A 27,590-nucleotide genomic window follows, 5' to 3' on the forward strand; every position below is an offset into this window, starting at 1 on the left:
CGCTTGAACTAGCGCATCCCCTTGTAAATAATCGTTATTTTCCGTGCAATAAAGAGTTAACAAACACTCCCGAAAGATTGATATATACACGTGTAGAAATAATATTTAATATGAGGAAGTTTATTAGTCTATTTTTTTTAATTAGCAAATATTGCATCATAAACGATCATATATGACCATGCAGTCATGTTTAATCGTTTGTGTTCGAGCTGCGATGAATGTTACGATGAAATGAGGAATTAACCAGACAGCGTAGACTCGGAAACGGTATTCAACTTTATTAATTGTATAAAACGGGAGAGTGCTCGTCGCAGCAAATACATACCGAACGAATCCATTACTTCGCGTTTGACACATTTGTAATAGTTGTAAGAAACGTTGAATGTCACATAGAAAATTGAAAAAGGTCGCAACGTTTGTTGTTAAATTAATTTGAACGCTAGGTACAAGGACTATCACAAGATACTAGACGACCATCCACGAGAAGCGATCTCGTTTCCCTCGACGCAACGTTTATTGCTCTCCGACTGGCAACGAGTAAAAAATCGAGAGATCTCGACTTGCCTCACTTTCCTAAGCCTTTCTTCAAAAAGACTGTATCGCGCGCTAAGCGCAACATTATTCGGCTAACGTGCGTTGGTTGCTTTAGAAAAATATGGAAACCACCGCGAAGCGTCCTCTTTGGAAAATCAACTTTGGATTTGAAGCTTGAAATTGACGCGAGAAGTGAAGCGGTCCATAAACGCTCGCTGAGTTCTGTAGTTTGTTCGGCCGAGAACATTCGAAAATTCAAAATCTCAATATTCGAAAATTCGAACGTTTGATAACATTTCATAGTAAATCGTCGGCTGCTATTGGACCGAGATCCTGCTCGGCCGGTAATCCTACGGCGCCTTCGGCATCCGCTTCTGGGCCGACGGGCATCACTACTTCCGGTTGAGGGAGTGTTTCCGCAGACTGCAACAGGCTCATTGCTATAGGATTTGACCCGGCATCTAGCACCGGGTCGGCAGTGGCTTCCGCAAGATTCGTTACGGATTTCGATTTTAGGCACTGGAAGTCGACGTGTCGACTTTTCGCCTCCTCCTTCTCCCAGGACATGTGAATGAAAGGCCTCTGCACGTAATTGTAGATCACCTCGGATCGTCCTCCCGCCCTTGTCTTCACTTTCTCTTTGTAGGTAGGATAGCCTTCGATGCCCAAGCGGATCTTTTTCAGGCAGCGTTCCTTCATCACCTGCTTGGCCACGTCCCTGTTCTCGATGTACTTGAAAAATCGATACATCGCGGTGCTGTTGACGGCTATCGGAAAGTAAAAAAATTGCTTTGGTCGACTTTGCTGTCGGAGAATCGTTTTATTTTGACCGTGCGTTTGCATTGCCATATATTCCTCGCTCGATTAGGCCAGATCATTTGAACGGATAATCCAGTTTTAGGCATGAAAAAACCATGTTTTTTTCACGCGCACCTTACCTTTCTAATCGTTATAGTAGACTCGATGGATTTGATATGGTAAGATTGCGACTCGGCGTATTTAATATGGTCGACAGTATTGCAAACAGCACGGTCGATGTGGTTATCGATTATCTATTTCATAAGAATATTCATCATACCGTGGCAAGGTAGTATATTTTCAACCTTGGTGTCGCGAAAAAAGAGAAAGTAATAAAAATAAAGCTACCGTTCGCGCACTTACTTTGCGAGTACTCTTCTCCCATTTGCGGGGGATATTCTTCGTCCCAGTCGACAATATCGTCTTCCAGTAAAACAACGATATGGCATTCACGGTCGCCTCTACGCGCACTGTTTACCATCAGGGGCAACATCAAGTCCTCGAGAAACACTTCGAACTGGCAGCGCGCGCCTTCGTTAGACAACTCATGTAATAACCCTCCTATAATCAATTTTCTAATTTCTAGTACTCCTGTCGCTTAACGCGAACTGCGGTGCATTACGTATTGTCCGTAATCGAACGCTAAATACACTGTCCAACTGATAAAAGATTTCTCTGACTTCATTACCTTGTACTTTCTAGATCCTTGTAGAAATAATATTGAAACAACTTTGAAAACATTTCTATGGGTAACAAACGTTATTCGATACTCTGTCGGTAAGAATCATCTGGACGATGATATTATTGTACAAATTCAATATTGTATTGAACAGTGTTATAGTAGAAAGTAAAAGCCCAGTTGTCTATTTAGTATATTATAGTTTTCTACATTTGTTAAATATACTTTTTACTCAGAACGGGAACTTTGTACTTACTCAAATTTTGACATTTCACTGTGCTAGCATCGAAAGGAACAAGAAGATAGTCGCACGCCTCCCGCAAATCTTGAACCGCAACTGATGGTGGACAACGTATTATACCACCTTTATAATAATCAAGAATAGCTCTAAACACCATGGCAGATACGCCTTCCGCAACTTCGTATTCACCGCGTTCATTCGGTTGAGCATATTCTACGCCAGAACTGAACATTCTTCCCAACATCGTATTTGGATGTGCGGTGAACAGGGCGCGATCAACAATAAACCTGAAAATTAATGCATTGTCCCATGTTAGTACAAGTCGTTAAACGAATTAATATATACATATACGATATAATATAAATATAAGATATATATATATATAATACTTACACAGTATTATCCACAATAAGAGTAATGCGATCATCGCTAGCTGGTGGATTATTTACACCGATAATAGACGCCGACGACGGTAAATTATCCCTACATTGACTTTGTTGACTTTTTCCAACGGCAACCCCGGTACAGAGTCTGAAGCAAAGCAAAGTTTTAGCACCTATTCAAGTACACTCAATAATCAGGGCCGTACCAAATAGGAAAATTCAGCTAATAAAACACGTGGAAGCGATGCACAAGTGTTGAATGAATTTCTAAACAACACCTACCTCTCTGGTAACGATGATCGGACTGTGTTTCGGTTATGCAATCTATGGAAACAATTATTCTATCGGTCACTAATAGAAAGCATTCGTGTACCTGATCAAAATGATGGTACAAAAACCTATTTTTGTTTGTCTGCAGTTATTACCTGTTTTGATGATTAATATTTGTATTTTGCCTGCCAGAATTGAAGGAATGACAGTGCCTTTCATTGCTTCCATCTCTTTGAACCAGACAAGATTTTGGTTTGGAAGAGCCACCACAACTACATGCAAAACAACGACATTACCTTTCTAATGACTGCATTCGACAAGCATCGTGTATTATCTACAATTCTAATACGATAACTAATTTGAATTGAGAATTGTGTATGTACATGAAATTTATTTATGAGAACATTGCTTTCGTTTTCAGTTGAATATAGGATCGATTATGCTAAGTATGCTTCTTGTATTATACAGTGACAACATTGTTTTCTGTGACAACAACTTTTCTTAATAAATGAGTCCAACGAAATGACAACTAAAAGTAAGTAACTGCATGGAAAGCATACATGAAATAAGTAACACAGAGAGACTACGTTTGCAAAATGTTAAAAGAAAGTATAAGAATTTGTATTGAATAATGTAAAATGCTAGATGAATGTCGAGTAAATCATTCCTTGATATATCGATTTCCAACTAATCTAATATTCAAGGTATATGTGAGAAAAGAATATTTGTTCTTAATTAAATAATTAATCTCATGCATGTAACATAATGTATGACAACAGCCTTAAATACATGCTACGATATAAACATATAGTTACCGAAGTAGAATTTTAAAAGGAGTTATAAATTGCGGATAAAAAAATTATGTTAACGTTCATCTAAGATGAGCTTATAATAACACTTTTATCTCATAGAGACAAAAAAATTAAACTAGTAATATATTGTGTATTCTTAATCAAGGTACGCTGTTTCCCCTTGCTTTGTTCTATATCAAGAAATATAATTGCTCGTATTTTCTGTAAGAAAGACAGTGTACCTCATTCTAGTTCCATAAATACGATGTCGTCCCCTATCATCTGTTTCTTTGTCTGTTTCTGCATCGCTACTGCTGTCTTGTAGATAATTTAAGTGATCTGTATGATTTGACATCTTGGACCAGCTGTAAAGATTGAATACAAATTCAAAATCAGTCAAAATATGCCATAAAACTAGAAAAATTTCATCGTTTTACATTCATTAAAAATTCTTTGTTGCATTAAATACCTAAATACTTATATGCAACAAAATTTGGTATCCTTTTAAGTAATTAAATTCTAGACATTTTCATAAACAGTATAGAGATTTGCGTTTAATTTACTGAAGCAAGGGGGGCAAGGAAAAATACATTGCTTTATGAAGAATTCTATGAAGTTCTAACTAAAATAAAAACATTGTTAAACGTTATTAAATGTTTCGTTTTAATTATGTATGATTTCTTTAAAGACATGAATATTGTTGGGTTCATTGGACGTAGAAATATTTAACTGTCACTAAGATTATGCAATAAAAATTAAATCGAACATATAGAATTTTCCATCACTACAGAACCTATAAATTGTAGTATTTTCTGTCACACGTTTTTACAAATAGAAACATCACGTGAAAGATTAATAGAACGACAGGTCGGTACTAAAGTTTACAAATATTTCTTCGCAAAAATACATTGTGATATTGTTGTGCAATACTTAAAATATACTTATCATGATAAATAGTTTTGTTGCAGTATTGCAATACTTTCTGCTGTACACTTTCTTGTTCTCTGTTAAATGCTTATGCGTCATTCACACACGCGTTTCGATTACTCACATGTTGGGTATTGACAGGTAAAAGCCAAGTTTCTTTAAAAGCCAGCTGGCTGACGAACAAATATCCAAACCGCAAGATTGAAAATTAACCTGCACTCTCCTTTTAATGGAAAGTTGCATTCCAAACCGATGAAACGGATAACTCGAAACACCGCACGGTCATAGATGACAATTCCTTTTGACAGGCATTGACCAAACTACAAGATCGCACTAGCTCGCCAACATTTACAGTATCGTTACTAAACAACGAACACAGTAAACCTATTAATCATCGATTAAAAATTCTATTGTCGCAGTGTTTGGAAATATTCAGAAATAATTTTATCCTCTCGAGGTATCGCACGAAGATTGTTACAAGTTTAATTCGACAAACATTTTGAAACGATACAATTTCGCGCCAAGATACGCACTGATTCGTTCAAGAATTTCACCGAATATTTGAATCTAGTTCATTTGTATTTAATGACTTGGGAAGCTGTAAATAAACATTTGTAAACAATTATAAGATTCTTCCAATATGACTCAGTAATCAATTCGATCCAGTAGATTTCGGATCGTATAGACTTGTTCTCGATGTCACAATTACAGTGTAGAGTAATTGTACATTACAGTGCTTGCAGTAGTGACTGGATTAAATTTTGTTTTTCTATGCATTCATAGATTTTGTAAATCTGGAAATATGATCTTGAAATGCGTTAGTGTGATAACGTGTGCTGGGTGTTTTTTATACACTTTCTACATTTTATGTAAATTGTCCTACTTTTTATCAAGTTACGATAAATACAACGACAGGATAGTGTCACAGGAAAAAGGTAAACAGTAATCACGTTTAAAGGCAGCTTGTAACAATTAATACACATTGTTTGATTTATATAATTGTCAGTCTACAGCATATTTTGCTAAGAATTTATCCCATAACTATTTCTGTTACAGATGACTCTGTTGATTCAGTATTATGGTTGTTACTTTTAAACGTGTCGTTGTTAAATGTTTTCATGTTACAACATTCAATTATGGCTAGTGATTTTGTGAAACACCTGTTTTGTAAATTACATATGGATTATATGGAGAGAAGTATATACAATGTCGCCAGTGCCATGTCTCTGCATTTGTTACTTAATCAATGGCAAATGATACCATCGATTTCATGGTGGAAAATCGATGCGTCTTCTAATGATATTACGTGGTATATATTTACCAGTCTTCATGTTCTGGCTTGGTCAATAATTTATAGCGAATGTTTAATGATGGACATATCTGACCTTACTGGAGTAAAACAAGTATATTATAAATTTTCATCCAGACCAAGTCCCATGTTAACAAAATCCAAAGAATTGCGACGGTTTTATTCTCACATGAGACATCCTAGTTTTATAGGTTTTCTTATTATCTTATGGATACATCCTTATATGATGTAAGACATGTTTAAAAAGCATTATCATCGTATTACAATTAACTATTTAATATTTTTTGTCCTTTCTCTTTTACAGATTAGACAGAATATTGTTAGCTTCAGTACTAACTGTCTACATGGCCTTAATGTGGAACATTGATGAGAAAGATTATAATTATCATGCCAATCTAATCAGAAGAAAGCAAGAAGAATTATTTTGATCTTAACTTATAAAATCTGCTTTACCATCACGGTTTTTGTGTTCAGTATATTTATTTTTAACACGCGTTTGTAATATAATATCTTTTTGACAGTTTTACATTCATAAATATATATTAAAATGAAAACTGCATTGTTTGTGCTATGAAAAACTTAATCAATTATCTCAATTAAAAGAGCTGTTCCTTTCAAAATCCAATATGCCTGTAACTCCGCGGATGGCAGCAACGTTGCAACAACAAAATTTGTACTGTGCCCTGTTGTAGATAATACGCCTGCACGGACAGCTGTTTTGTACAGCGGACAAACATATCTTGGATCATCTTTTGGTAATTCTAGTATCGGATTTATATGTAAAACTGGAAGAGTCGGGTGCATCTCGCCTGAAATGCATATACTTTGCGTAATTGAAAGTTTTCTGCTTAAAACGAACTGATGATAGATTACCTATATTCGCGTCTACTAGAAGCATATTGTTAAAATCCCATCTGCCAGCGTCAATGTATAATCCGTGAATTAATACACCATCCTCTGGCACTAGCAAGCCTTTGTACAATGACACCACCTAAAGAAATCTTTGCTTCGACAAGAGTACTTATTCAAAATATATATCTATCAACTCAACCTCTGTTTTAGACTTTTTATGTTCCTCTTCAATTTCGGCTTGATCGAGGACGATTTTGGTAGGAATGAAATCCAACTTGAGATGATCGATAGGCGTGTTATACTTTCTTGCACATGTCTGCAGCATACCCGTTAAAAATCCTTGCGGAAACGATAAACCAGAAATCCAGAAAGAAATGGGTTTTTGTTGAGTCAACCAAATCTTGAATAGAAAAAAAATGACCAAGATGTCGGTATATTTTAAATGTACACTATTCTTCAATTTGGAAATGATGTTACAGTTTTATCATTTTTGATAGAGACATACGTACTTCAATAAAATCAATTCTCAGTTCTAAGTTTCTTATCCAGCTTCCCAAAGATTTCAAGGATGGATAAACATTCACGTTATGCCACATTTGTGGTACCTAATTTGAATAAGAATACAATGCTGGTATCGCAAAATGTTGACTATGACAAACGAAACTACAAAGATGAAACCTGATTATTGATGAGTGCAATGAAGACATTTTCTAACTCCTCCGACATGACGACAAACCCTTTGATGGCTCGTTGCAGGTTTTCGATCGACATGTGTATTTTCTTCAGCAGCGTATTGTACCTATCAACTTCATGAATGAGGACAGTAGTCATCGACGGAAGTCGACCTTTCGAGTCTCTCTGTACCATAGAGACAGATTTAATATTTTCACTTGCTAGGTGATTAATAGTTGTTGCGTCGAACGAGATAGAAATATTCTACCTACCACTAAGTGTTGGGGATTACACTTCGTACGATCTATTTCGAGTTGAATCCGAACAAGAATCGTATCCGCAATTTCGTACGCTATGTCTGAACTGGATTTCCCTTCTTCGGATGCAGATTCTTTCGGTTGTACTTCCAAAATGGTATTTATAACGAATTGAGCCTCTTTTAACTAATTATTTCGCATGGTTTAGTCAGCCGGCTAACAAAAAATCTCTATAAAAATTGTTTGAGTTTGAGCATGGTCTGATTACTTGATAAATTTGGTTTGCGTTCTCGTGCATCTGGAATACTTCGGGATCATCGATTATGGAGAAGTTCTCTACGAAATCTCTATACTCCTGCAGAGTTTCGTAGTTTGGACAATAGTATTTTCCCGAGCGCGAATAAATGTAATCTAAAACGCGACATATCCATTTATTAGAGCTTCCTTCGGATTTTCGAAGAAAGCAAATTTCTTACCGTCTTTCAGGGTTTTAGGCGAGAAGAATATATCTAATATAGTTTTCATACACCTTAGGTCCCAGGTGTCCGTAACTCTGCCACCATAAGTGATCTCGCCTGTAGTGTATATTAACGCATTCCAAGGTATGTGCTCGTGCACGCAAAACAATTTCAGGTTTAGTAAACAACATTCTCTGTCACTGTCGTTGAATTCGTAAAGAATATTCCAACCCAACGGGCCAAACTTTTTGCGTTCCTGAATAATCGCGTGAAAGAAACAAACTCCGAATATAATTTTTCGCCACTTCTCGTTTAAATCTGGAAAAGAAATGCGTCGGAAAATATAGTGCGGCGCGTTCGAATGCGTCATCGCATATATGTATATATTGTCTTTTCTTTCTCCTACGGTGTTTCTCGAAGAATTCTTCGTCGAAGTCGTAAAGCGCTCTCTTTATGTTTGCCTTTAAACCTTTTGGTGGTTCGTTAGTCACCTTCACCGAGTTCTGAAGAACGGAAACCGGAAAGCTGACGCTCGGCATTGAGCTTAAGAACAGCCTAAAATCGCTGTGAATCCGCCCCTCTTGTTCCTCGCTGATTTCCAGAATGATCTGTTCCATATTAATCATCCACGAAGCAGCCAAATGACAATTTTGCAGAAACACCCATCTACCCTCCACGGTGCCCTTTCGTATGTGCCCCTCGGCCACAGGTCCTTGGCCCTGTCCCAGAGAAATCGAATTGTATCTATCGGAGAAATTCATTTCGGCAGCAAATCTTAGAAAACCGCTGAAAGGATCCGATCCGGTGGTCAGGATGAACACCAGAGGTATTTTGTTTGATGTGTTGGCGAATCTGAAACAGAAATTGTCAAACTAAATTGTTTAGATGGCTAATGTTGTTTTATTATTATGAGAAATAATTTGTATTGGGTCAAAGTACAAGAGTGGCATTGAAGCCATTGGCGATTCGACGAATTTCTGACCAAGATTCTTTGCCACAAACGCCGTGATCGCAAAGATCAATTGATCTTCGTTCAAAGCTTTCAACAGCATCAACTTTTCTATGTCAGACAGTTTATTGTTCCAGTCATTGGTTGCACTACTTGTGTTTGATGGAATTACATTGATCGTCTGAAAATGATGTTACTGTATAGATTATGCGATGACTAATCAATCAGACTTACGCGATTCGAATCAATTTTAAGCTAATAAAGAGCAAGTCTCACTTCTTGAAAATATCCAATTGTTAATGGAATTTTCTTGAAGACATCGTTCAGAATATTTTTGAAAACTGGGAAAGTAACAGCTAAATAATTGACAAAAGTCCACATTTGAATCGTCAATGTCGGTATATCTGGTCTATCAGCCTGTTTTAAAAATATTCTGTTTAAATAACTTTCATATTCAATGCTTATAATATTTTTGCTGTATAAAAATATTCAGGGGGTTCTCCCGCATTCATATCATATGTTATGTACTTATAATCGACAGTCGATTTTGGTTAATAGTGTGGGCGTGTTGCCACTTTCCCAATTGGCGCTGTACGCACATCGAACAATGCTTTATTTTCTCCATAAGAGGTATCACCATCGCCGATACAGCAGTTAATCTTGGCGGATTTTACGTAATATTTTATTAAAATGAAAAAGATAATAACCATCCGTTCTCTATATTTGCTATGATAAATGAAATTTGTTTGGACATGATACAAACGCAGAAAAATCTCTTGAACTTTGTTGTTCTCTCAGAATATTTTTTCAACCCCTTAATTCCATATCTCAATTGAAATAATTAATAGTTTCGTCCAATTATCCGGCATTAAATCAGAATTCTATTGACTTGATGCGAAAGTAATTTGAAATATTTTGTGAGCTATTTTACTTGGAAAGTCGAAATTACTTTTGCAAGAATCCAATGCATTCAATATTAAAATTTGACTTACTATACTGATTTGAGTGGCACCTCGCAACATGAAATTCCATTGGGACAGGTTGATTATTTTCTCGTTTATGAATATTGCGATGTTCAGCATGAAACTGAAAATTAATTTGTGCTTTTCAAACAGACCCCGTGAAACGTTTGTATAAATAGCCAATGTTATCTCGACGAGGAGATTTTGCAGCCGCCTGGCTAGATTATCATCCTTTTCGGTTGAGTCGATCACTAAATTAAATATCTGAAGAAGAACAATAGAAAATGACAATTCGTCTATGGAAAATTGTTGGCGAAGTTATTTCTGTATGTTCGTCAATGAACTCGAACGATCGTTTACCTGATTGAAATACTTTAGCGAGAATTGGTACATAGGATCTATATTCGCAAGATTGGCCACGACGAAGAAAAGGACGGACCCACGGTTCGCGACTGATCGATATTTTTCACGCGCCTCGGAGATTTTCCCTTCGGTAGCTTCGCTCTCGATCAATCTCGTCGCGATGATCGCGGAGGTTTCCTTGCTGTCGTTCAGAGTTTCGATCAGATCCTCATTGTCCAGAATGTCGTCACCGGCGCCGTACAGGAGCGTTAGTATTCTATCTTCGATGCTCTGAAGCTGGCCCTTGTCAGCGTTGATTTTCGTTATCAAATCGTTTCTCATCGTCTCGAGATCTGGCCTTTCAAGCCGCACCACGTCTCTGCGAGCAGATGAACATCACGAAGTGATCGAGGTGTTACGTACGCAAAACAAGTAAATTCGCGCGAACGTATTATAATTATTCACGGTATTATTATCATTACGCGTGTTGCATCAGATAGAAGAAAAAACAAATTGCACGTAATTACGCCAATAGTTGTTCTTCGAGGCCTCCCGTGGTTACGGTGAAGTTCACTATTGTCACTTTGATACAGACTTCTGGCAAATAGTGGGGATTGGCAATTTTCGTAGTGATGTACAGGCGAAACTGCATATCGTAGTCGATGTCGGAATCACCGAATCGTATCAACAGCCTGCCACCCTAAAAGAGACATTTTATCGTTTCTTTTAGCACTAATTATCCTCGAGTCTCTCCCGTTGAATGCGAGCATGTAACATCGATCAGATACCTGTAGGAAGATCTGTTTGAGCAACACCGGTTCTAAACTAGGATCCAGCACTTCTCCGACTTCCTGAAGCAGCACGGGCATTCCCAGTCGAATAGACGATTCGAGTATCCTCGTGAAATTCGCATCCGTCAATTTGCATATTTTCAGATTATTAGCCTGCTCCATGTTTCGTATCCATCTGTTCGCCTACACGACAAAAGGCGAACGTAATTTTGCGAAGGCATCGACGATGTAAATAAGACAGCACCTGTTCTTGGGGATCGATCATCAGAGGCCAACGGTTCGACTGCGTAACGAAGATACCGTTCTCCGTGCTAACTTTATCTCTTGGTAACCCATGCGTGTTCCAAAGACGGATCTGGTAAGCGTCGGCCAATATCGAGATTAGGCTGTAGTTCTGAGTGGTTTTGATATCATAGCTTTTACAGCTGTTTAACCAAATCTGCATTAATTCTTCCCTGTATTCGTTGGTGAAGGCGCCAAGATAGGCGAGAGCTCCGGCAGCGACCAGCGTGTCGCCCGTTAGATTCACCATTTGTTCGTCGAACCCCTAACAGTCCACATAGAGACGAAGCATTCAGTTTCATAGTAAAATTATTCAGGTTCAGATATTCTGAGATCACGAGAAGCTAAATATTGTTTAGGAGAAAGAAATCGAACTTTCGTCATTTTCTCCCATCGTATTCGTTCATCCACTAACGCGGACGTTAATCTACCCGAACGGTTCAATCTGGCTTCCGCGAGTGTCATCTCTGCTTCCAGTTTGTTTAAATTCTTGATAGACGCGTCGTATTGAACCTGCAACTGCGCGATCTTGTCTTCCAACTCGGCCAGTTGCGCTTGTTTCAGAGATAGAACTCGTTCGATCGACTCCAATTCTTCTACCGCTTCGTGCAATCTGCATCGATCAATGAATTAATCATTTTATAATGATCCCGATTTGAATTTTAACTTTAATCGTCGTTCTCGTGAAAATGACAAAGAGGGGGCAGGAGCACTCGATATTTATCGATATTTGGCTAAAGTGAGAGAGATAAATATCAAAGAAACTCTCGCGCCCGACGCGTGCGGTTTCGCCCGCGAGGTTTCCACGAATTTCCGAAAATAGAGAGTAGAAGCAATTCACCTCTGCCGTTTCGGCTCGACGACCCTGTAAATCTTTGCGTAGCCGTCCATTGCTCTCACCCAGATACACATCGATTTACACGCCTTGCTCTGCTTGGCAACCAGATCCGGACGGAACTCCGCATGGTTCACGTATTCTTGCAGCTTGTTTAGAAGCTTATCGCTTATCTCGTCCTTGGGATAGGCCATTAAACGGTCGAGGAAATGTATGTCACCCAGAACCAACTTGGCCGATGGCCAATCCGTCCTAGAGACGGGACGAACGATTTTCTTGATAATTTCATTGGCGGTTGAGTTTCTAGGTTGATACGATCAAACGTACTTTTCGCCCAACAGCAGATTAACAGCCTCCATCACGAAGCGTACCAAATGAGGCGGCTTATTGAACACGCGGATTTCGTTGATGTCGTTCTTGTTCAAAGCTTCCAAAGCTTTCTGGGCCTCCATTAGGGCGGGTATCGCGGCTTCCAAGTCTTGCCTGGCGTCAGCCTCCAGTATCGCTGTCTCATCGGCTTTCACCTAACGACAAACAAGCTATGAAGAAACAACGAAAGCCGGGCTCGATGTATTCGTAGGTTCGTAACAATTACATTCGCATTGATCATACCTTGGCTGTAGCTTCTTCGGCACTGATCACGTATTTAGCTTTGTCGCACTCGGCTTGTTGCTTCGCGATCATTTTTACCAGCTTCGACACCTCGTCCGTGCTTACCTTCAGCTTTGGAGCAAGAATGACTAAATGTTCTTTCATGACGGCGACCAATTCGTTGGTCTCGAGAAGTTTCTGTTTCGAGTTTAGAGCAACTTAGATGAACACACATTATCAGCTATAATCATGATCCTGTCATTTTTCGTTCGACAGGCCACTCACGTTCAGACCGTTCGAAATCTTGATCTTCAGGGTCTCTATCTCGTCTTTCTTCTTGTCCAAAGTGATCCGAAATAATTTCAATAGCTCTAAGTAGCTACTGGGGGTGGTATAATACCGACGACGCATCTCTATGAAGAACCGAACGGTCACCTCTTCGACGGTCTGGAATTTTCGTGCGTTTTAAAGAAACTCGCGGTCTCTGAGCTGGGTATGATGGAGACATCTTTTGTAAGGATACCTTGTGAATCAAGACGCAGATTGAACAGAGGCCAGTGACTAGTTTCGGATCATCTGGTACAACTGCGGACAATGTGTTTTCTGCTACTGAGAGGAGGGCATCGTTCGGCCACGTGGTAAACCAATCGATCGTGCAGCAGTTGACCAACGACGGAAACATGCGACACCGGTGTCTGTGCAACGAGATTGCGAAGGTAACGAAGAGAAAAGCTATTTTTGATCGTTTTCGATCGCATTCGATTAATCGTCGAGCTATACAGCTTCGAAGAATTTGAATGGGGAAGCTTACCGAAATGAATCGCCTATAGGACTCATACAGATCATCAGGTGAAGCTGATTCCGTACTCTTCCGATGAAAAACTGGTAGATAGCGTCTCTGTTTGTCTCGTTGATTCCTGCTTCCTTTGCAGCGGGTCTAGTGGCAATGATGACTTTCTCCAGTTCATCCGCGTCGTACAAGTTTGGCACCTCGCCTTAATAATATTATCGTTCAGGTACGCGACACGATTCGGTTGCCGAATAAAAATTCAATTATATTATATTTCGATGGAACAGATATTGTACCAGTATTCAATGTATTGTTAATGTCCTCTAAAAAGTCCTCCAGCACGATTTGTGTATCCGTGAATAAAAAGCTTGTGTGCTTGGCAAGAGCACCCGGATCGAAATAGAAACGCCGCAAATCTTCGTGCCACGCATTTTTGTCGTACGTCCGTGTCACTTGGATCTGATAGCAACTTCAGATACAGATTCTTAAATATTAGGTTTTCGTTCGTTTCGATTCGATTCTATGATTTCAGCGGGATACGAACTTGTAACCGTGCAAGTGAGATGCGAGCTTGGTTAGACTTTGCTTTCCCATACCGCCGACACCGACGAGAAGCCCGTTGCCCCTTTCAGACCGGAGAATTCGTGCGAGTCTGCAGACGTGTTCAATGGCATCCATAAAGAAGATTATTCCCATGTCTTTTCCAACGGAGAAACGATAATCTTCCAAATAGTCCTGGACAAAGTTCACGTTCAGGAAAAATATTTAGCGAAATGAACGCCGAGGAAAGGTTATGTCCCCTATTGTCCTTCAGCTTATTTGAAATTCAAAAATATTGAAATATTCAAAAGTTTGAAATTAAAAATAGTTTTACGTAGGATTGTATATACCTCCAATGTCCTTTTGACTTTCGGAATCTCTGTAAGTTCCTCGTAAATTCTGTGCTCCTTAGGAGCTCCAAACGCCATGAAATCGCCAAACAACAGTACTGGTGGTTTTTCGATGACTTTCTCGTCCGGAAGTCGTACCACCTCGCTGCCAAATGTGCTGGCGCAGATATTGTTCAGTAGTCTGTAGAAATAACTCTTGTCCTCCACATTTATCAGCCGATCGTGGAACACTCGAAGGCATTCGTGGTAAAAGAGCCTAGGAACAGTCGATTCAACTGTTCAAATCTTATATCTCTTTACGTTCATTTCAAGCGACGCGAATCGTATACAATGTATAACTGATCGAGATACCTGTACATCTCTTGAGGCTGCTTTATAACGGTGGCGCGTACTTGCATGATCCCTTGAATGCACTTAGACAGATCGCGCAGATTGAAAATGTAGTGGCTCTTCTCCGGAGTAGGCAAAAGATCTTCTGCGATCCTCTGATATACGTCCACCGCAGCGTTTACTATCTTTTCCCCGACCAGTTTCACCGACTCGACGAAATCGGTCAAGAAACCGTTCATTATCGCTCTAAACAATTATTTGATTTCCTTTATACCGAGCGACAATTTTTTCAGTCAGGTCAGACGTTACTTGAAAATTCCTTTCAAGGTCATTTCGGAGGGCGCTGGGATGAACATGACTGCAAAGTGACGGACGAATCTTGGAGTTAGCGGATTCCTACCACCCCCGGGTGGAGCGCACGCTACGGTATACACGACGTCCTCCACATCTTTCCAGAACAGCTTGTCTCGATCGTACATTCCGTCGAAATCTAACAGTTGCCTGCACGGATCGATAGTACGTTTTTATCGATAACACAAGATACAATATTCGAACGAGAACACCTAGGAGGTTTATATCGATCTTAATAGTACTAAGCGATGAAGCAAGATATAATGGTAGAAAATACTTTCTTCGAATGACTTTACGCCAGTTTTGCGAGCTTTTAAACCCGCTAAGTATCCTCGCTTGATCATACAGGTGTTGCTATAGACGAAATATAATTAACTTGCAATGATCCCTGTTCAAGCTGTTACCGTAAAAGTTCGATGGGCGGTTGAGATCCGTAAGTATCCAGCTTAGGCATATTGACGTCGTCGACGAATACACAAACTCGTTTTCCAATCGGTGCCCCTAAAGCAGTCCTTTTTCTCCTTTCCAGCTTCGATTCAAGTATTTCTTGCGTTCTGCCGCTACTAGTCTGAGCCGAGAAGGCTAAGGTTATCGGCATCCAGAGTTGCGTGTCCTCCAAATTTTTCAACACTATCTTTGTTATTAACGACTTTCCAACTCCTGTAAACAGTAGCGAACATGAATTGGGCATAAATCGCTATGTTCTTAGGAAGCCGGGTTTACGATTGTCGATAGAAATGTTGCTGACCAGTATCCCCAGTGAAAAATACCGGTTTGTTTATCTCCACCAACTTCTGCATCATGTAACCGAATCGCACGGTGTCTACTGTCGGGACGAGGATGTCGAAGAAAGGTGTTTCGCTGTCGTAAATAAATTCCGGCATGATGTCTAACCACATATCGAGTCGATGACCAGAAACGTTTACGAAAAGGTTCCACAGGTCGTCCGATGGCAACCTGTAAAGTAGAAATTAACGAGTTCGATCGATCGTTCGGTCAATTTGTAGAGCGAGAATATTCCAGTCCCAATTTTACACTATGTCCTCGTTGCCCTCGAATTGATTCCTCACGAATGCCTCGAATTTGGTCCGAGAGGAGTCCACGACATTACCACCGACTGCCCAAAGATAAGCAAATAGGAAGATCTGAGTGATGAACGATTTGATCCGTGCTTTATCCGTGGTTCTTTCGATGGCCCCCGGTTCGTTGATTAGACTCTCTATTACTGAGCAAGTCATAGCTGCTTTCCCGATATCAACCTATCGACAAACCCAAACAGAGCGGTGAAAAAACGATAATGCTTCAGCAAAACACGATGCCTACTTGAGATATCGGAAACTCGCAATTCATTCTGCAGAAGACCAAGCCGGCTTCAAAGTATTTTTCGAAGAGGTCAATGATGAACTGTCGATGATCGTCTTTAACCACTGCCTCCGAAAGAGTTGTTATCCAGGTCTTGACGTATGGCATCCACTTCAATTCTGCAGGATCCACGTACACCATGCCTTGATGAGACGAGAGACTTATATTAGATTTTAGTACGTACATGTTGTGTATGTTGAAATAGCGATCGAATGTATTTTAGTGACTATTGTACCGCATCGACTGACGGTAGCCGGCGATGCTTGCGCGAGGTCTTGAACTTCGAACAGCATTCGCATGTACGGTGTGAATTTGATTCTTTCCGAGTTGGCCAGACACAGCATCTTGTTGTCGTCCAAGACGGTGTTCATGTTTTCGATCCATATGGCGTCGACTGGGCCATCGCAGACTATCCATTGATGATCCGACGTGGGAAACTAACAGGAGCATTCGTTTATTATTCATTATTTTAGTATAGCGTACACGATCATTATCAGATACTACCGACCGCACACGCGTGGCGAACAGTGAATCCTATGAGCCCATCGTGCCATTCGTTGGTCATCGTGTCCACTTGGCCGTACAGTTCACCGATAGTGATCGCTTTCGGATTGATCGTGTACACGTGTACCGGTTTGTAAAGTGGTACAGGCACGGCCATTTCGTGAAGCTTTGTGTACGTGGTGGCCAGAGTCTGAACAAGAAAAACAAGTCCTTGATTATTTAATTAAAGTCTCAAGCGTTAGATCTTGATGTAGACAAATAGGAGAGGAACGTAAATGACTCACTCGGAGGACTGTAGTTTTTCCGGAACCAGTTGGCCCGACCAGCATTACCCCGTGTCTCACTTGCAAGCATTCGTGCAGCTGAATAGCTTTCGTCAAGGTGCAACGTTCCGGTTGTAGACTATCTGCTTCCAATACCTGGAACATCCCCAGTTTGTATCAACGTACGTTCTTAACACTAAACTTACCAAGCAATGATATTGTATGCATTGGTGTGCATTGACTCGTAAAAGTGAGAAGATAAAATTTGTTTAGACTCTGTCAAGCTTTAATTATGAAGCTTGCTACAATAATGTAATTTATTCAAACAAAGGGGTCTTTTAAAGCGTGTGCAATATTGTAAAACTAGAAACCGGTCATTTTGACCGTGGTAGGTTTAGCGTTGAAAAATATTGTTCCTCCAAAATTACCTCAATAGCTGTACTCTCTAAAATGCCGTAATCTTCCTCGGGTAAGACGATGCCCGGGAACAAGTCTCCCACGATGCCTTCAAACAGTTCGGCATCGTGCCGCAAGAACTTTGGTATGTTACTCTCGTATAAAGCTCGGATCAAAACAACGTCTTCTGGCTTATCCTGATTGTTTCGTTTAAGACTGCCCGCCATCACCAATACACTCTTCACCGCCCTAATATATCCAACAGAACAAATAGTTAAGGATACAGTTGTTGGAAAATATTATGGGGTATGAATGATAAGGGGTAAAACCTCATCCCGAAATCATAATGGTCTTGTTGAGAAAGTTGTTCACTGCAAAGGGTATACATCAAAGTCATCTTCTGCGACAACGGCCTCGATGACTCGAATCCTTCCGAATATAAAGTGACTTCTGCTATGAGTTCTATAGAAAGAAAAAAGTAAGACGTTGGTCGATTGGTTGGTCATAAAACAACTATTTTTGGTAGAACTCGAATGAATGTCGCGTAGCGTACTATAATCCGGAACCATCATAGCGAAAGGCCGGAACAAAGCCTTCAAGTTATCCGGTAATTCGGTACGTCCCGCGTATCCAGGATTCATGGTGATAAATGTCGAACAAGACATGACAAGCTTCATCATTCGACCCTCGAACATGAATCTGACGCGAGAAAGAGAAAAATTAATTGATCGAACCGCAACAGTTTGAATCAAGTTGTATCGAATTTGTGAAACACACTCTTTGGCTCGAATGATCTTCGCGTTCCTTATCGTGATCAATTGTTGAGCTATCACGGACAGCACCTCGATGTCTATTCTATTGAATTCGTCAAAGCAACACCAGGCTCCGGATGTCGCTAATCCTGAGAAAAATCTACCCATCATCTGCGATTGGAAAATGGTAAAGGTACATGATGTTGCATTCCGATGTCTTATAAATTATATATGGTGGATTTTAAATTATAGAGCATAGATCATAGACCATATGTTGTAACCCTTTGTTTCGAACGAGTTGGTCGAGTACGAACGTACTCTGTAATCAAGACCTTCCGAGCAGTTAAAAACGACACACTGAACGGCGCATGCTTTAGCCAGATCTTTGGTAGTTTCCGTCTTTCCGGTTCCGGCTGGGCCAGCAGGAGCTCCCCCTGTCGAATGCAGACGTATTAACCGTGCGTTTTTCCGAAATATTCGACTGCTTTACCAAGATCTAACTGCAGGGCCCCCATCAGGCACAAGTAGCATCTGTCTGTAAGGGGTGTAATCACGAGTCTCTTCTGAGCACCTAGGTACTCGTATCCATAAATGTATTCGGCGTTGCTCATACGTGCTAGACAATTATCAACTTCCGCGTCCCAGTAATAGCGCAACGCTTTTGTCCATTCGAAGCTCGTGCTGTGGAAGCAGAGACACGTGGAGCAATATGTTCTCAATGAATAGAATTACAAAACAATATAGTTTGAATATATTGCAACCGGAAACTAATATTACTTTGTTCAATACACGTGTAGAATTGGATTTCTAAATTTGAGTATTCGATAATAGGAAATGGTAATGAAGAAAATTCTATAAATAATTTAATTCTGATTAGGATGCATCGCTAAAATTAAGCTCGATGGGGTCAGTTTATCTTGCAAAGTGCTCACCTGGACGACACGTTGTTTTCGACTAAACTAGTCACGATATCTCTGGCGTGAACGTCAACGGTAATTAAATTAATTATAACGTCGCGGATCAATTTCGGTAATTCTCCTCTCACCATTCCGGCTAATTCATTCAAATTCTACAATAACGTAAGAAGAGGGGCATTAGCAAGTATTGCGCAAAGAAGCGTTGTTAGTACAAAGTTCAGAGAAATATTCGAATGAAAGTTTACTGAACCGCGAAACACTGTGTCTCGAACGCTTTTATCAACTCGAATACACGACCTTGGGTTTCCAGGATTATGTCTATGTTAAGAGTCCAAAAGATCTGGGATACAGTAAGGATTATCTGGAACGGACAGAACCAGGATGATGCGGTATAACGGTCTGTAACAGACTTGTTGAGATGTACATGTATACAAGACGATTCACAACAGTTCCAAAATTCGTATATTTTATTTGTAATTATCATAAAAGTGGTCGAAAGAACCAATAAATAAATGGGTTTAGATTTTAAATAGTAGAAAAGGCTTTTAACCTGAGAAGGATGCATCGACAAGAATTGCCGTCGCCCTTTAGCTTCGTAATCCTTAATTCCTTGTTTCATTCGTTTTCTTAAGGTCGAAAACATAGCTTCTTCCACTCTAGCCAACCAGTCTTCGACGTTACCCCTGGCTTTGAGACCTGTCCCGAGAGGTACTCTTTCGCCTTCCGGTGAAAGCATCGCTACTATATCAGTGGTCAATATTTGCTCATCGCCAGTTTCGCTATCCTTCATTGCAAACTCCAACCTGTGTATCGCGTCGAAACATTTCTGCAAGTGCCTCTGTACGGCATGTGGATTCTTCGTCTATTGTAGAGCAATTAGAATTAAAGTTGGCCACTTTAATCAGTGTTGTATTCTGCATTGGGCAATACCAGGAAAAATGCTGCATTTTCATGAATTATCGGTCGGTACCTGAGCTAGAATCTCCAGAAGTTCATCGTTCGATAAGAAGAAGAACCGCGGGAACGCCATTCGTTTCGTTTCAAGGTACGCCAACAAGCATTTCATCACCTCGTCTAATCTTCTATTATTCTCTTCAAGTTGCTCAAGCAGGCCCGGTTGAGTGCAACAAGCCATTGCCAAAGGCATCTAAATATATAATTACAATTTGGTAATATTAAGAATAATTTGATAATAATGATGATAATACAAATAACAATAGTAAATATTTTTAATTATTTTGCGGTTGCAGGTCGAGATAAAAAGTACCTTGTGAGTTCGTCTCATGAGATCTTTCCAGAACTTGTCGACCTCGATAAATAACTTCGCTTCTGTCGGGAGCTGTCTTTGAATGTCGGGCGCCGAGAAAATTGCCTCGAGATACATCCATTGTTGCTGCAAATACTGCCAGGCTTCCTGTCGAAACATATAATGACTGTAACTCGATAATCTTAACTTTTGAAAAATGTGCAGTATCGTAGAATATTTCAGCAAAGTTATCGTCCACTAGTGGTACTGGTTTTGAATGTGTATCAATATTTTAATATGATTTAATTCATATAATTATTAATGTATGATTGAACGTTCCGACTTCACGTATAATTTAAATTATTTACAATACAGTTATCATTTATTAGGTTCCAGGTAATGATTTTGGCTAATAGCATATAATTTATCAATCGTGTTTTATGTAAAAGGGACGTAAAAAGAAAATCATGATGTTTCTTATTTTTTACCTATAATCTAGCATATTAAAAGATAAAAACGTTCAGACATTTAGATAAAAAATACGATGCAAATGTGAATTAAACTGTGCATCAATTGCAACATGGATATGCAAACTCCAGGTACACACGTGTACTTTAGATACACGTGAAATGAAGATCACTGCCGTGCACGTACCAGAGTAACGATGAAGAGATCAAGCTTCTTAACCCATTCGTTGACCAGGGGTTGGATGGGTCCCACGCGACGCGACGCGTTAATGGTCTGCAGGTTGATGTTACTTTCATTCATCGCAGTTTCAACCTCTTCCAAACTACCCAGAATGTAAACGTCCTTCTCATCCTTGTGAGCTACAACAATGAACTTCAGCTCTTCCCACAGATTCACGACCTTGTTCAGCATGTTCTCGAGGTTGGCCTCGGAGCTCGCTACCGCAGCGATTTCCATCAGTTCATCGGGTTTCTGGAATGCGCCGAGATCTTCCATCAAGGTCCAAGTTTTCTTTTCGTCGGGCTTGAAAGTATAGTTTAGTATGGCTTCTATCCTCTCCCAGTGTCTGTCACGCAGATCAGGATTCCTCAAATATCCGAGAATCGGTAGCTTGTTTCTCAACGATTCGACGTTGTCTTTCAGTCCCGGAACAATATTGTTCGGTGGCAAACCTCTCTCCAATTGTATCAGATTTTTCATCGTGCGCATCGTGAATGTTGTAATATCTTCAACATCTAACGTATCGAAATCAAGTGCATGCCATTCAAATACCGCATGTTCCCATTCTTGCAGTGTCTCCCACAACAAAGTGCGAAGTCTTAACTCATTCGTCACTTGATCTAAGACGTCGAATCTTGTTTGCTCGAGCTGTATCCCGATAGACAAATAATAATTATCGAGTGTTGCGTATCAGTTTATCTCGTCTAACCGTTCGATTGTTCTCTTCTAACAAAAATACTAAAGAAGAGAGGAGAGAAAGACAAAGAAAATAATACCTTAAAAGCCCTCTGATGTGCATGGTATTCCTCGCCAATAGCGGCACAAGCATCCAATCTGTCGCTGAGGTTTTTTAAAGTATTCAGACAGGCCACCTCGTCGCTCTGAGAGTCCAGTAGCCATGGTTGCTATTGATAAAAAAGAGAAGCGAGACTCTCAACGAAAGCGAGAACAATTTGTTGCCGCTACTAAGTAAATACTTACCGTTAACTCGTCACGGATCTCCGATATCTTTTCATTTAATTCTGTGATGTCTTTCTGAAGCTGAGAATTGAATTTATTGATCAATTTCCCTCGTTCCTCCAACACGTTCTCCATCACCAGACGTAAAGTGGTGAACTGCGTTCCGATACCCTGAATATCAACCACGAATACCGTTCCAATCATACGTCGGAGTAACTATGGTCTCGTAAACTGAAATTACGATCGTTACCAGATAGTTGGCCATGTCCACCGACGGTATAGGGAAACCAAATTCTTCCATCAAGTCGTATAGCTCCTTTACGTAATCCAACTGCGCTTCCATTTCGTCGACAAGATCTCGAGCTTTATCGACGAACATTATGTACTTGACGTATTCCTCTGTCGTGACGGGCGAGGACTCGAGGAATTTAATGGACTCAAAGGCTTTTGTTAGGAGAGCGTCGACTCTTGTTTTACCTATACTAATGGCGGAATAAGAAAGATAAGCGCAATGCGAATAGATGCAAGAGTATACATGCATAATGCAATACGACGAGGCGAAAAGGTTCTGTAAAGAAACCAACCCAGGTATAACAGCCTCAAGGACACCGATCTTTCCTCTGGGAGCTAGTTGCGCTGCCACCTTAAATCGCTCGAGCTGAATGAAAAAAAGGCCCAATCGTTGATGCTCGATAACTTTACTGATTAGCTCCACCTCCCTCCTGTATCGGATGCTCCAATCCCGGAATAATTTACAATCTCGATTGTCGCGTATAATATTTTCGTCCAACATTGTATCCTCGAGGTAGAATTCGCAGATCTCGTTGAAACGGCCAAAATAACGTTTCACAACATCGAAGATTCGATCCCAAATCTCGACCACTTGTTTCTTAAGGTCGTGTGTGATCGGATCTTGCTTCAGGACGTCGTGCATATCCGGGGGAAGACCCGAAATGCGATCCTCTATTTTATGATTGATCATTGGCCTAGAATAAAAGAGATTCTACGTGTGGTCGTACAATCAAGACACGACAGGATATAAAAATATTCGAGTAAAATACCTGGTAAACGAGTTGAAGAACGGATCGGAAAGAAGAGGTTTCACGGCATATATATTCTCCTCCCACATGATTTGAATAGTTTGTACTACGAAACGGAAGATGGCTTCGGTTGGATCCATCACGACATCCGAGGACGGCAGAATTAGCAGATCCACAACGAAGTATGGCCACTGGAAGAAATTTCTTAGAAACTGATCTGTTTTAAAGATGAAATTACAAGAAGGAAGTTTGAATAACATAAACCTGCACACGGTGTAGCAAAGACTCAGTTTCTTTTATTGGTTCATCAATGGTATCATTATCGATCAATTCGTCCTCTGGCAAAGAATCCATGTGAATCTCCAAAGCTTTTATAAACTCTACATAGGAGTTTATCAAAAGACCGTGCATCATGTTTGCTTGCATGTAATCAATCAGATGAATGAAGCTGAATAAAAAAACATTGGATTATTTAAATATCTTTTCGCTCTTTCCGACGAAGAGTTTTCGGGACGGCGTACCAGGAAAGTCTGTAACATTTGTTCCTCTTTCTCGCTTGCTCGATGTAACTCATCTTGAGTACACCGTCTTTCGGTAACTTGAACTTGACAGCGCTGAATTCGCCTACGGATAATGAAATATTTCTATCAGAAAACCAACAACTGTTCTACATTGGTCGAAATAGTTACCCAATTTGCCAAATGCAGTTTGCTCTATCGTTATATTGGAGTCGTCGGGAGTGTATCCAGCTCGTAGCAGCGCGCCCAGACAGGCATTGTTGATGATATCTTTCGCCAATACTCGAAACTCGTCCAGCTTTGATCTCGTTTGTTCCAATTTCGCGAGCTACGCAGGTAGAAGAACATTGTTCAATGCAACGTATCCACACGTTCGTATACATACTGCATGCTTTAACAATCGATGATTAAATTCGAATTCTGCGGTAAAACCTGCTTCTCCACGAAATAAAAGAGCAACAGTTTCTCGATGGCAGTGCTGTCGAAGAAGCTCGACTCGAGAAAAACCGAGCACATCGATTTAATCTCCAACAGTGCCCTGCTGAGAATTGGATCCGATATAAAGAGATTCTCTTCCAAATAATTGCTCGCTTCTAGGAACTTCCTGCAGGAGACCGATTTCCACCAAACGAAGAAGGCTTTCCATTTACGGTATATCACGAACGATCTTATCTGAATAAAGTGTAAGCGATCACGTGAGTAAAGGTAGAAGTTGTCAACGATCTTATAATCTTGAAAATTACGAATTCTCTACTTTGATTAGTTCCAGGTAAAAATGGTATTCCCTTTCCCACTGTTCGATCGGTGTGAAACTAATTTCGTCGGGCGAGTACTGCGTTACCCCATTTGCGCTGATCGTCATGTAAGTTTTTCCTACATCCTCGTAATTCACAACTCTGGAAAGCATCATATCGCAAAACACCTTGAAATCTCTTTCGTAACACGGATATGAAAATTCAAAGAGGAAGCTATTTACTTAAGAGCGTAGGGAGTGAAATATTTCGAGGATCGTTTTACAGCGTAGATCATATAGAAAAATCCAATTTTCGGATCGTCTCGCAGCTGCCGGATCAGCTCCAGCTGATCGACCAACAGAGGAACATCGGCATCCTTTGGATCGGCATCCTCTTTATATTTGATAAGAGTAGGGTAAAAGAAAATTCGTTTTGATTATAATCTACACCTGTATAATTTGACTTTGCTTGATTGGTGTTTCATTAATTCTAACATCTAATACTATTGAATAAAGAATACGTAAACGAATAAAATTAATAAATTAATTTAAATGCGTTCCATAGAATTTTCGTTACTCAAGATCTTCCATGTTTGTTCAGGAGCAACCTTGGCTGGCTCGGAATCAACTTCTGGCCTCTCTAATGGAATATACGGTTTGCAGAATTGTTTTCTAATCTTTTCCTGTTGCTCTCCAAATCCAGTCTACGAAAGCAATTTTCTTTAGACGCCGTGAGAAAGCCCTATAACCCGCAGCCCTCAGCCTTCAAGCTCACCAGTGGCTCTAGCACCTCAGGCTTCTGATCGATCTTCTCGAGTAGCTTCTTATGCGGCACGAAAAAGGGAATTTCATCTTTTCCTCTGATAAGATCCAAAAAAAGATAACGAAAGTACATTTATCAAGTTTCAACTCCTATTACGATAGAGAATGAGTGTTACGATCGAAAAATGACATAATTACTTCTTATAACCAGTAGGCGGTCTTCGGCACAATCTCGTCGAAAAATTCTTCGCAACCGTTGCATTGATCACGCTGAATTGGGAAATATGTTCGGTGATAGCGCTGCCGCTAATCGGTTCCATCGATGTATTGTGTTTGTGTTCATCGTGCTTTCGATGCTTATCCATTTTATCATTCTTCGCGAAACGACAGGTATCGCACAATAACTTAATCGCTCGACTTCTCGTTGAACGCTGGTCACGTATTGGCGTATCGATTAAACAAGTCAAAGTTATTCACTTTCATTTCGCGGGAGATTATCCGTACGTTATCATCTATATAAGAGTTAATATCCGAATAATCGAAAGACTGCTTATGAAATTGAAATATTAAAAAATAAATTAAATAATCAAAATAAAATCTTCACGTTTTCGACAAAACGATGGAAGACTGAATTCATCTTAATTTGTTTATTTATCAAGAGTAAACATTTTTTATCAAGTTATTATTCAAGCAGATCTTGAGTCCAATACTTCGTATCTATAAATAGAAATAAATCAGAGTTTATCGTCCGTTGATTTCTGAAATGCAAGATCGTTGTTTTACTAGGAAAGTTTATAATTCACTGAACTTGCAACACATACAAGGAACAAAATTTATTTATTTATATTTGTAAAGTACGGAACAAAATACCTGTCCAATTGAATATACTCCAACATCCTTCCCACTATCAGTGTCAGCAATCAGGTAGTATCTCCCTGATTGATTCACTTTCTTTTTGTTGCAGGGATGCATTATCTATTTTGTGCAGATAAAAATGCAATCGTCTGTTGTATATTCCATCTTTAGAATATTTATGTACAAGTCCTTTTCCTTTAGGCTGCACATTTTTAGTAAAAGTTTTGCATACCACAAATTGTATGCATATCGAGCATAGTCTTTAATAATACATAATATTACAAGGAAATTAGTATTTTATAATATACAATAACGATTGTGGTAAATTGTAATCAATATTCTGATGCTGAAGTTTGTATCGTTTAGATATCGTACATGTGCGATGTACAATTTCAAATCTCGTAGGAAGCAAATTAAACTTGTAAATAAGTTTGTGACGTAGCCTAGCGAGGCGGGTCTTTGTTTTTATACGCTAAAATAACAAATAGAAGCTAAACAATTGTATTTTTACCACTCTCTGATAAAAAGTGCGCGAATCATTCGAGCGTATAACGCAACGCAACCATCCAATTGATATGGTATACAATAATATGGTTTTCTGTCCATCTTAAGAAATATGGCGGTGACTTTAGTCTCATGGTGGATATCCCATTGATGTAAATACCTTGCGCTATACGAATATTATCGCAACACAAAAGGTATCTATACAATTTTGTATCCATACAAAATCCTTGCATGGCATCTAGTCCTTCTTTTCTTAATGAATTTCAGAAACGATAATAATTCAAAATTGTACCCATACGGTACAATTCAAATTGAGGGATCTCCTGAAACAGGACCTAAGTAATATTTATGCTACGATAGTAGAGGAAATCTGACGCGGCTTTGTAGAGTTTTCCTCGAAGTTAAAATTAAATGTTTAACACGCGAGGGAGATTACTTTCTGCCGTTAATATTGTTATTTAAGTACCTAAGAGAGCATCGAACGAGTACACTTTGTAATCGTAACATTGCGTATGCAAAACAATTAGCGTGTGGATCGCGCTTTAAAAAATGTTGGAACTACGATATCGACAATATCTTAAACCGCTGAGAGACATTGAAAACATACTTCGTTAAAAATAGCTTAGCATTTTTGTTTTGTAAAGTTCGATAAAAAGTTGATTTTACAAAACGATTGTTTATAACAATAATTTACTGGATTCTTTCATGATAGTGGTTTATTTTGAATCGAATAGTTTTTACCTGGCAAAATAAAACGTATACAAGCGGCTTATTATTGCTGTATATATATGTATAGTTGCATGTATT

The 27,590-nt window shown here is 39.6% G+C and overlaps 3 protein-coding genes across 9 annotated transcripts; 1 reads left to right on the forward strand and 2 right to left on the reverse strand.

Moving 5' to 3' along the window:
* Window positions 1–257: 257 nt before the first annotated feature.
* LOC144473118 (BTB/POZ domain-containing protein 10-like) lies at window positions 258–4,963 on the reverse strand. Of its 6 annotated transcripts, none has more exons than XM_078186714.1 (8): window positions 4,748–4,963; window positions 3,939–4,061; window positions 3,061–3,177; window positions 2,918–2,959; window positions 2,646–2,783; window positions 2,268–2,539; window positions 1,696–1,893; window positions 258–1,301 (listed from the first exon to the last, which is right to left on the reverse strand). In XM_078186714.1, the coding sequence occupies exons 1-8, from the start codon at window positions 4,864–4,866 to the stop codon at window positions 832–834; spliced, it is 1,479 nt and encodes a 492-aa protein (XP_078042840.1). In that variant the 5' UTR covers window positions 4,867–4,963; the 3' UTR covers window positions 258–831. The 6 variants fall into 6 exon arrangements, with proteins under 6 accessions (XP_078042840.1, XP_078042841.1, XP_078042843.1 ...); XM_078186715.1 differs by having other exon boundaries at window positions 3,939–4,062; window positions 4,641–4,839; XM_078186717.1 differs by lacking the exon at window positions 4,748–4,963 and adding an exon at window positions 4,166–4,184.
* A 202-nt stretch (window positions 4,964–5,165) lies between these two features.
* Window positions 5,166–6,828, forward strand: LOC144473066 (nurim homolog). 2 transcript variants are annotated; one of them, XM_078186626.1, is made up of 4 exons: window positions 5,166–5,558; window positions 5,680–6,160; window positions 6,237–6,400; window positions 6,625–6,828. In XM_078186626.1, exons 1-3 carry the CDS (start codon window positions 5,426–5,428, stop codon window positions 6,358–6,360), a joined length of 738 nt encoding a protein of 245 aa, XP_078042752.1. In that variant the 5' UTR covers window positions 5,166–5,425; the 3' UTR covers window positions 6,361–6,400; window positions 6,625–6,828. The 2 variants fall into 2 exon arrangements, with proteins under 2 accessions (XP_078042752.1, XP_078042751.1); XM_078186625.1 differs by having other exon boundaries at window positions 5,167–5,558; window positions 6,237–6,828.
* On the reverse strand, window positions 6,386–26,131 carry Dhc16f (Dynein heavy chain at 16F). Its single transcript, XM_078186624.1, has 61 exons — window positions 25,623–26,131; window positions 25,438–25,522; window positions 25,240–25,366; window positions 24,906–25,056; window positions 24,684–24,825; window positions 24,362–24,601; window positions 24,101–24,257; window positions 23,933–24,035; window positions 23,676–23,859; window positions 23,433–23,602; window positions 22,956–23,357; window positions 22,622–22,853; window positions 22,393–22,542; window positions 22,188–22,316; window positions 21,379–22,059; window positions 20,746–20,892; window positions 20,449–20,625; window positions 20,029–20,340; window positions 19,729–19,839; window positions 19,494–19,630; window positions 19,052–19,242; window positions 18,880–18,995; window positions 18,587–18,732; window positions 18,363–18,508; window positions 18,139–18,271; window positions 17,842–18,058; window positions 17,435–17,569; window positions 17,155–17,340; window positions 16,882–17,083; window positions 16,608–16,789; window positions 16,320–16,543; window positions 16,033–16,241; window positions 15,689–15,944; window positions 15,243–15,434; window positions 14,955–15,179; window positions 14,604–14,859; window positions 14,258–14,448; window positions 14,010–14,182; window positions 13,735–13,918; window positions 13,447–13,618; window positions 13,209–13,370; window positions 12,945–13,121; window positions 12,660–12,856; window positions 12,339–12,584; window positions 11,873–12,110; window positions 11,460–11,762; window positions 11,213–11,398; window positions 10,952–11,124; window positions 10,443–10,803; window positions 10,113–10,346; window positions 9,397–9,537; window positions 9,111–9,301; window positions 8,578–9,023; window positions 8,190–8,489; window positions 7,982–8,124; window positions 7,729–7,899; window positions 7,463–7,642; window positions 7,294–7,389; window positions 6,984–7,184; window positions 6,806–6,923; window positions 6,386–6,741 (listed from the first exon to the last, which is right to left on the reverse strand). The coding sequence occupies exons 1-61, from the start codon at window positions 25,787–25,789 to the stop codon at window positions 6,512–6,514; spliced, it is 12,234 nt and encodes a 4,077-aa protein (XP_078042750.1). The 5' UTR covers window positions 25,790–26,131; the 3' UTR covers window positions 6,386–6,511.
* Window positions 26,132–27,590: the final 1,459 nt, after the last annotated feature.

The sequence above is a fragment of the Augochlora pura genome, chromosome 7, assembly GCF_028453695.1.
Source record: "Augochlora pura isolate Apur16 chromosome 7, APUR_v2.2.1, whole genome shotgun sequence".
In the NCBI taxonomy this organism is placed as follows: Eukaryota; Metazoa; Arthropoda; class Insecta; order Hymenoptera; family Halictidae; genus Augochlora; species Augochlora pura.

Coding starts and splice junctions, on each gene's coding strand:
- Dhc16f (XM_078186624.1), bottom strand. CDS start 25,789: ATGGATAAGCATCGAAAGCACGATGAACACAAACACAATACATCGATG. Junction 10,347..10,442: donor CGCTAAAGTATTTCAATCAG/GTAAACGATCGT, acceptor GTTCTTCTTCAG/ATATTTAATTTAGTGATCGA. Junction 9,024..9,110: donor ATGGCTTCAATGCCACTCTT/GTACTTTGACCC, acceptor TTTCTGTTTCAG/ATTCGCCAACACATCAAACA.
- LOC144473118 (XM_078186714.1), bottom strand. CDS start 4,866: ATGCAACTTTCCATTAAAAGGAGAGTGCAGGTTAATTTTCAATCTTGC. Junction 2,960..3,060: donor AATATTAATCATCAAAACAG/GTAATAACTGCA, acceptor TTGTTTCCATAG/ATTGCATAACCGAAACACAG. Junction 1,302..1,695: donor GGGAGAAGAGTACTCGCAAA/GTAAGTGCGCGA, acceptor ACTTTCCGATAG/CCGTCAACAGCACCGCGATG.
- LOC144473066 (XM_078186626.1), top strand. CDS start 5,426: ATGATCTTGAAATGCGTTAGTGTGATAACGTGTGCTGGGTGTTTTTTA. Junction 5,559..5,679: donor GATAGTGTCACAGGAAAAAG/GTAAACAGTAAT, acceptor TTTCTGTTACAG/ATGACTCTGTTGATTCAGTA. Junction 6,161..6,236: donor TGGATACATCCTTATATGAT/GTAAGACATGTT, acceptor TCTCTTTTACAG/ATTAGACAGAATATTGTTAG.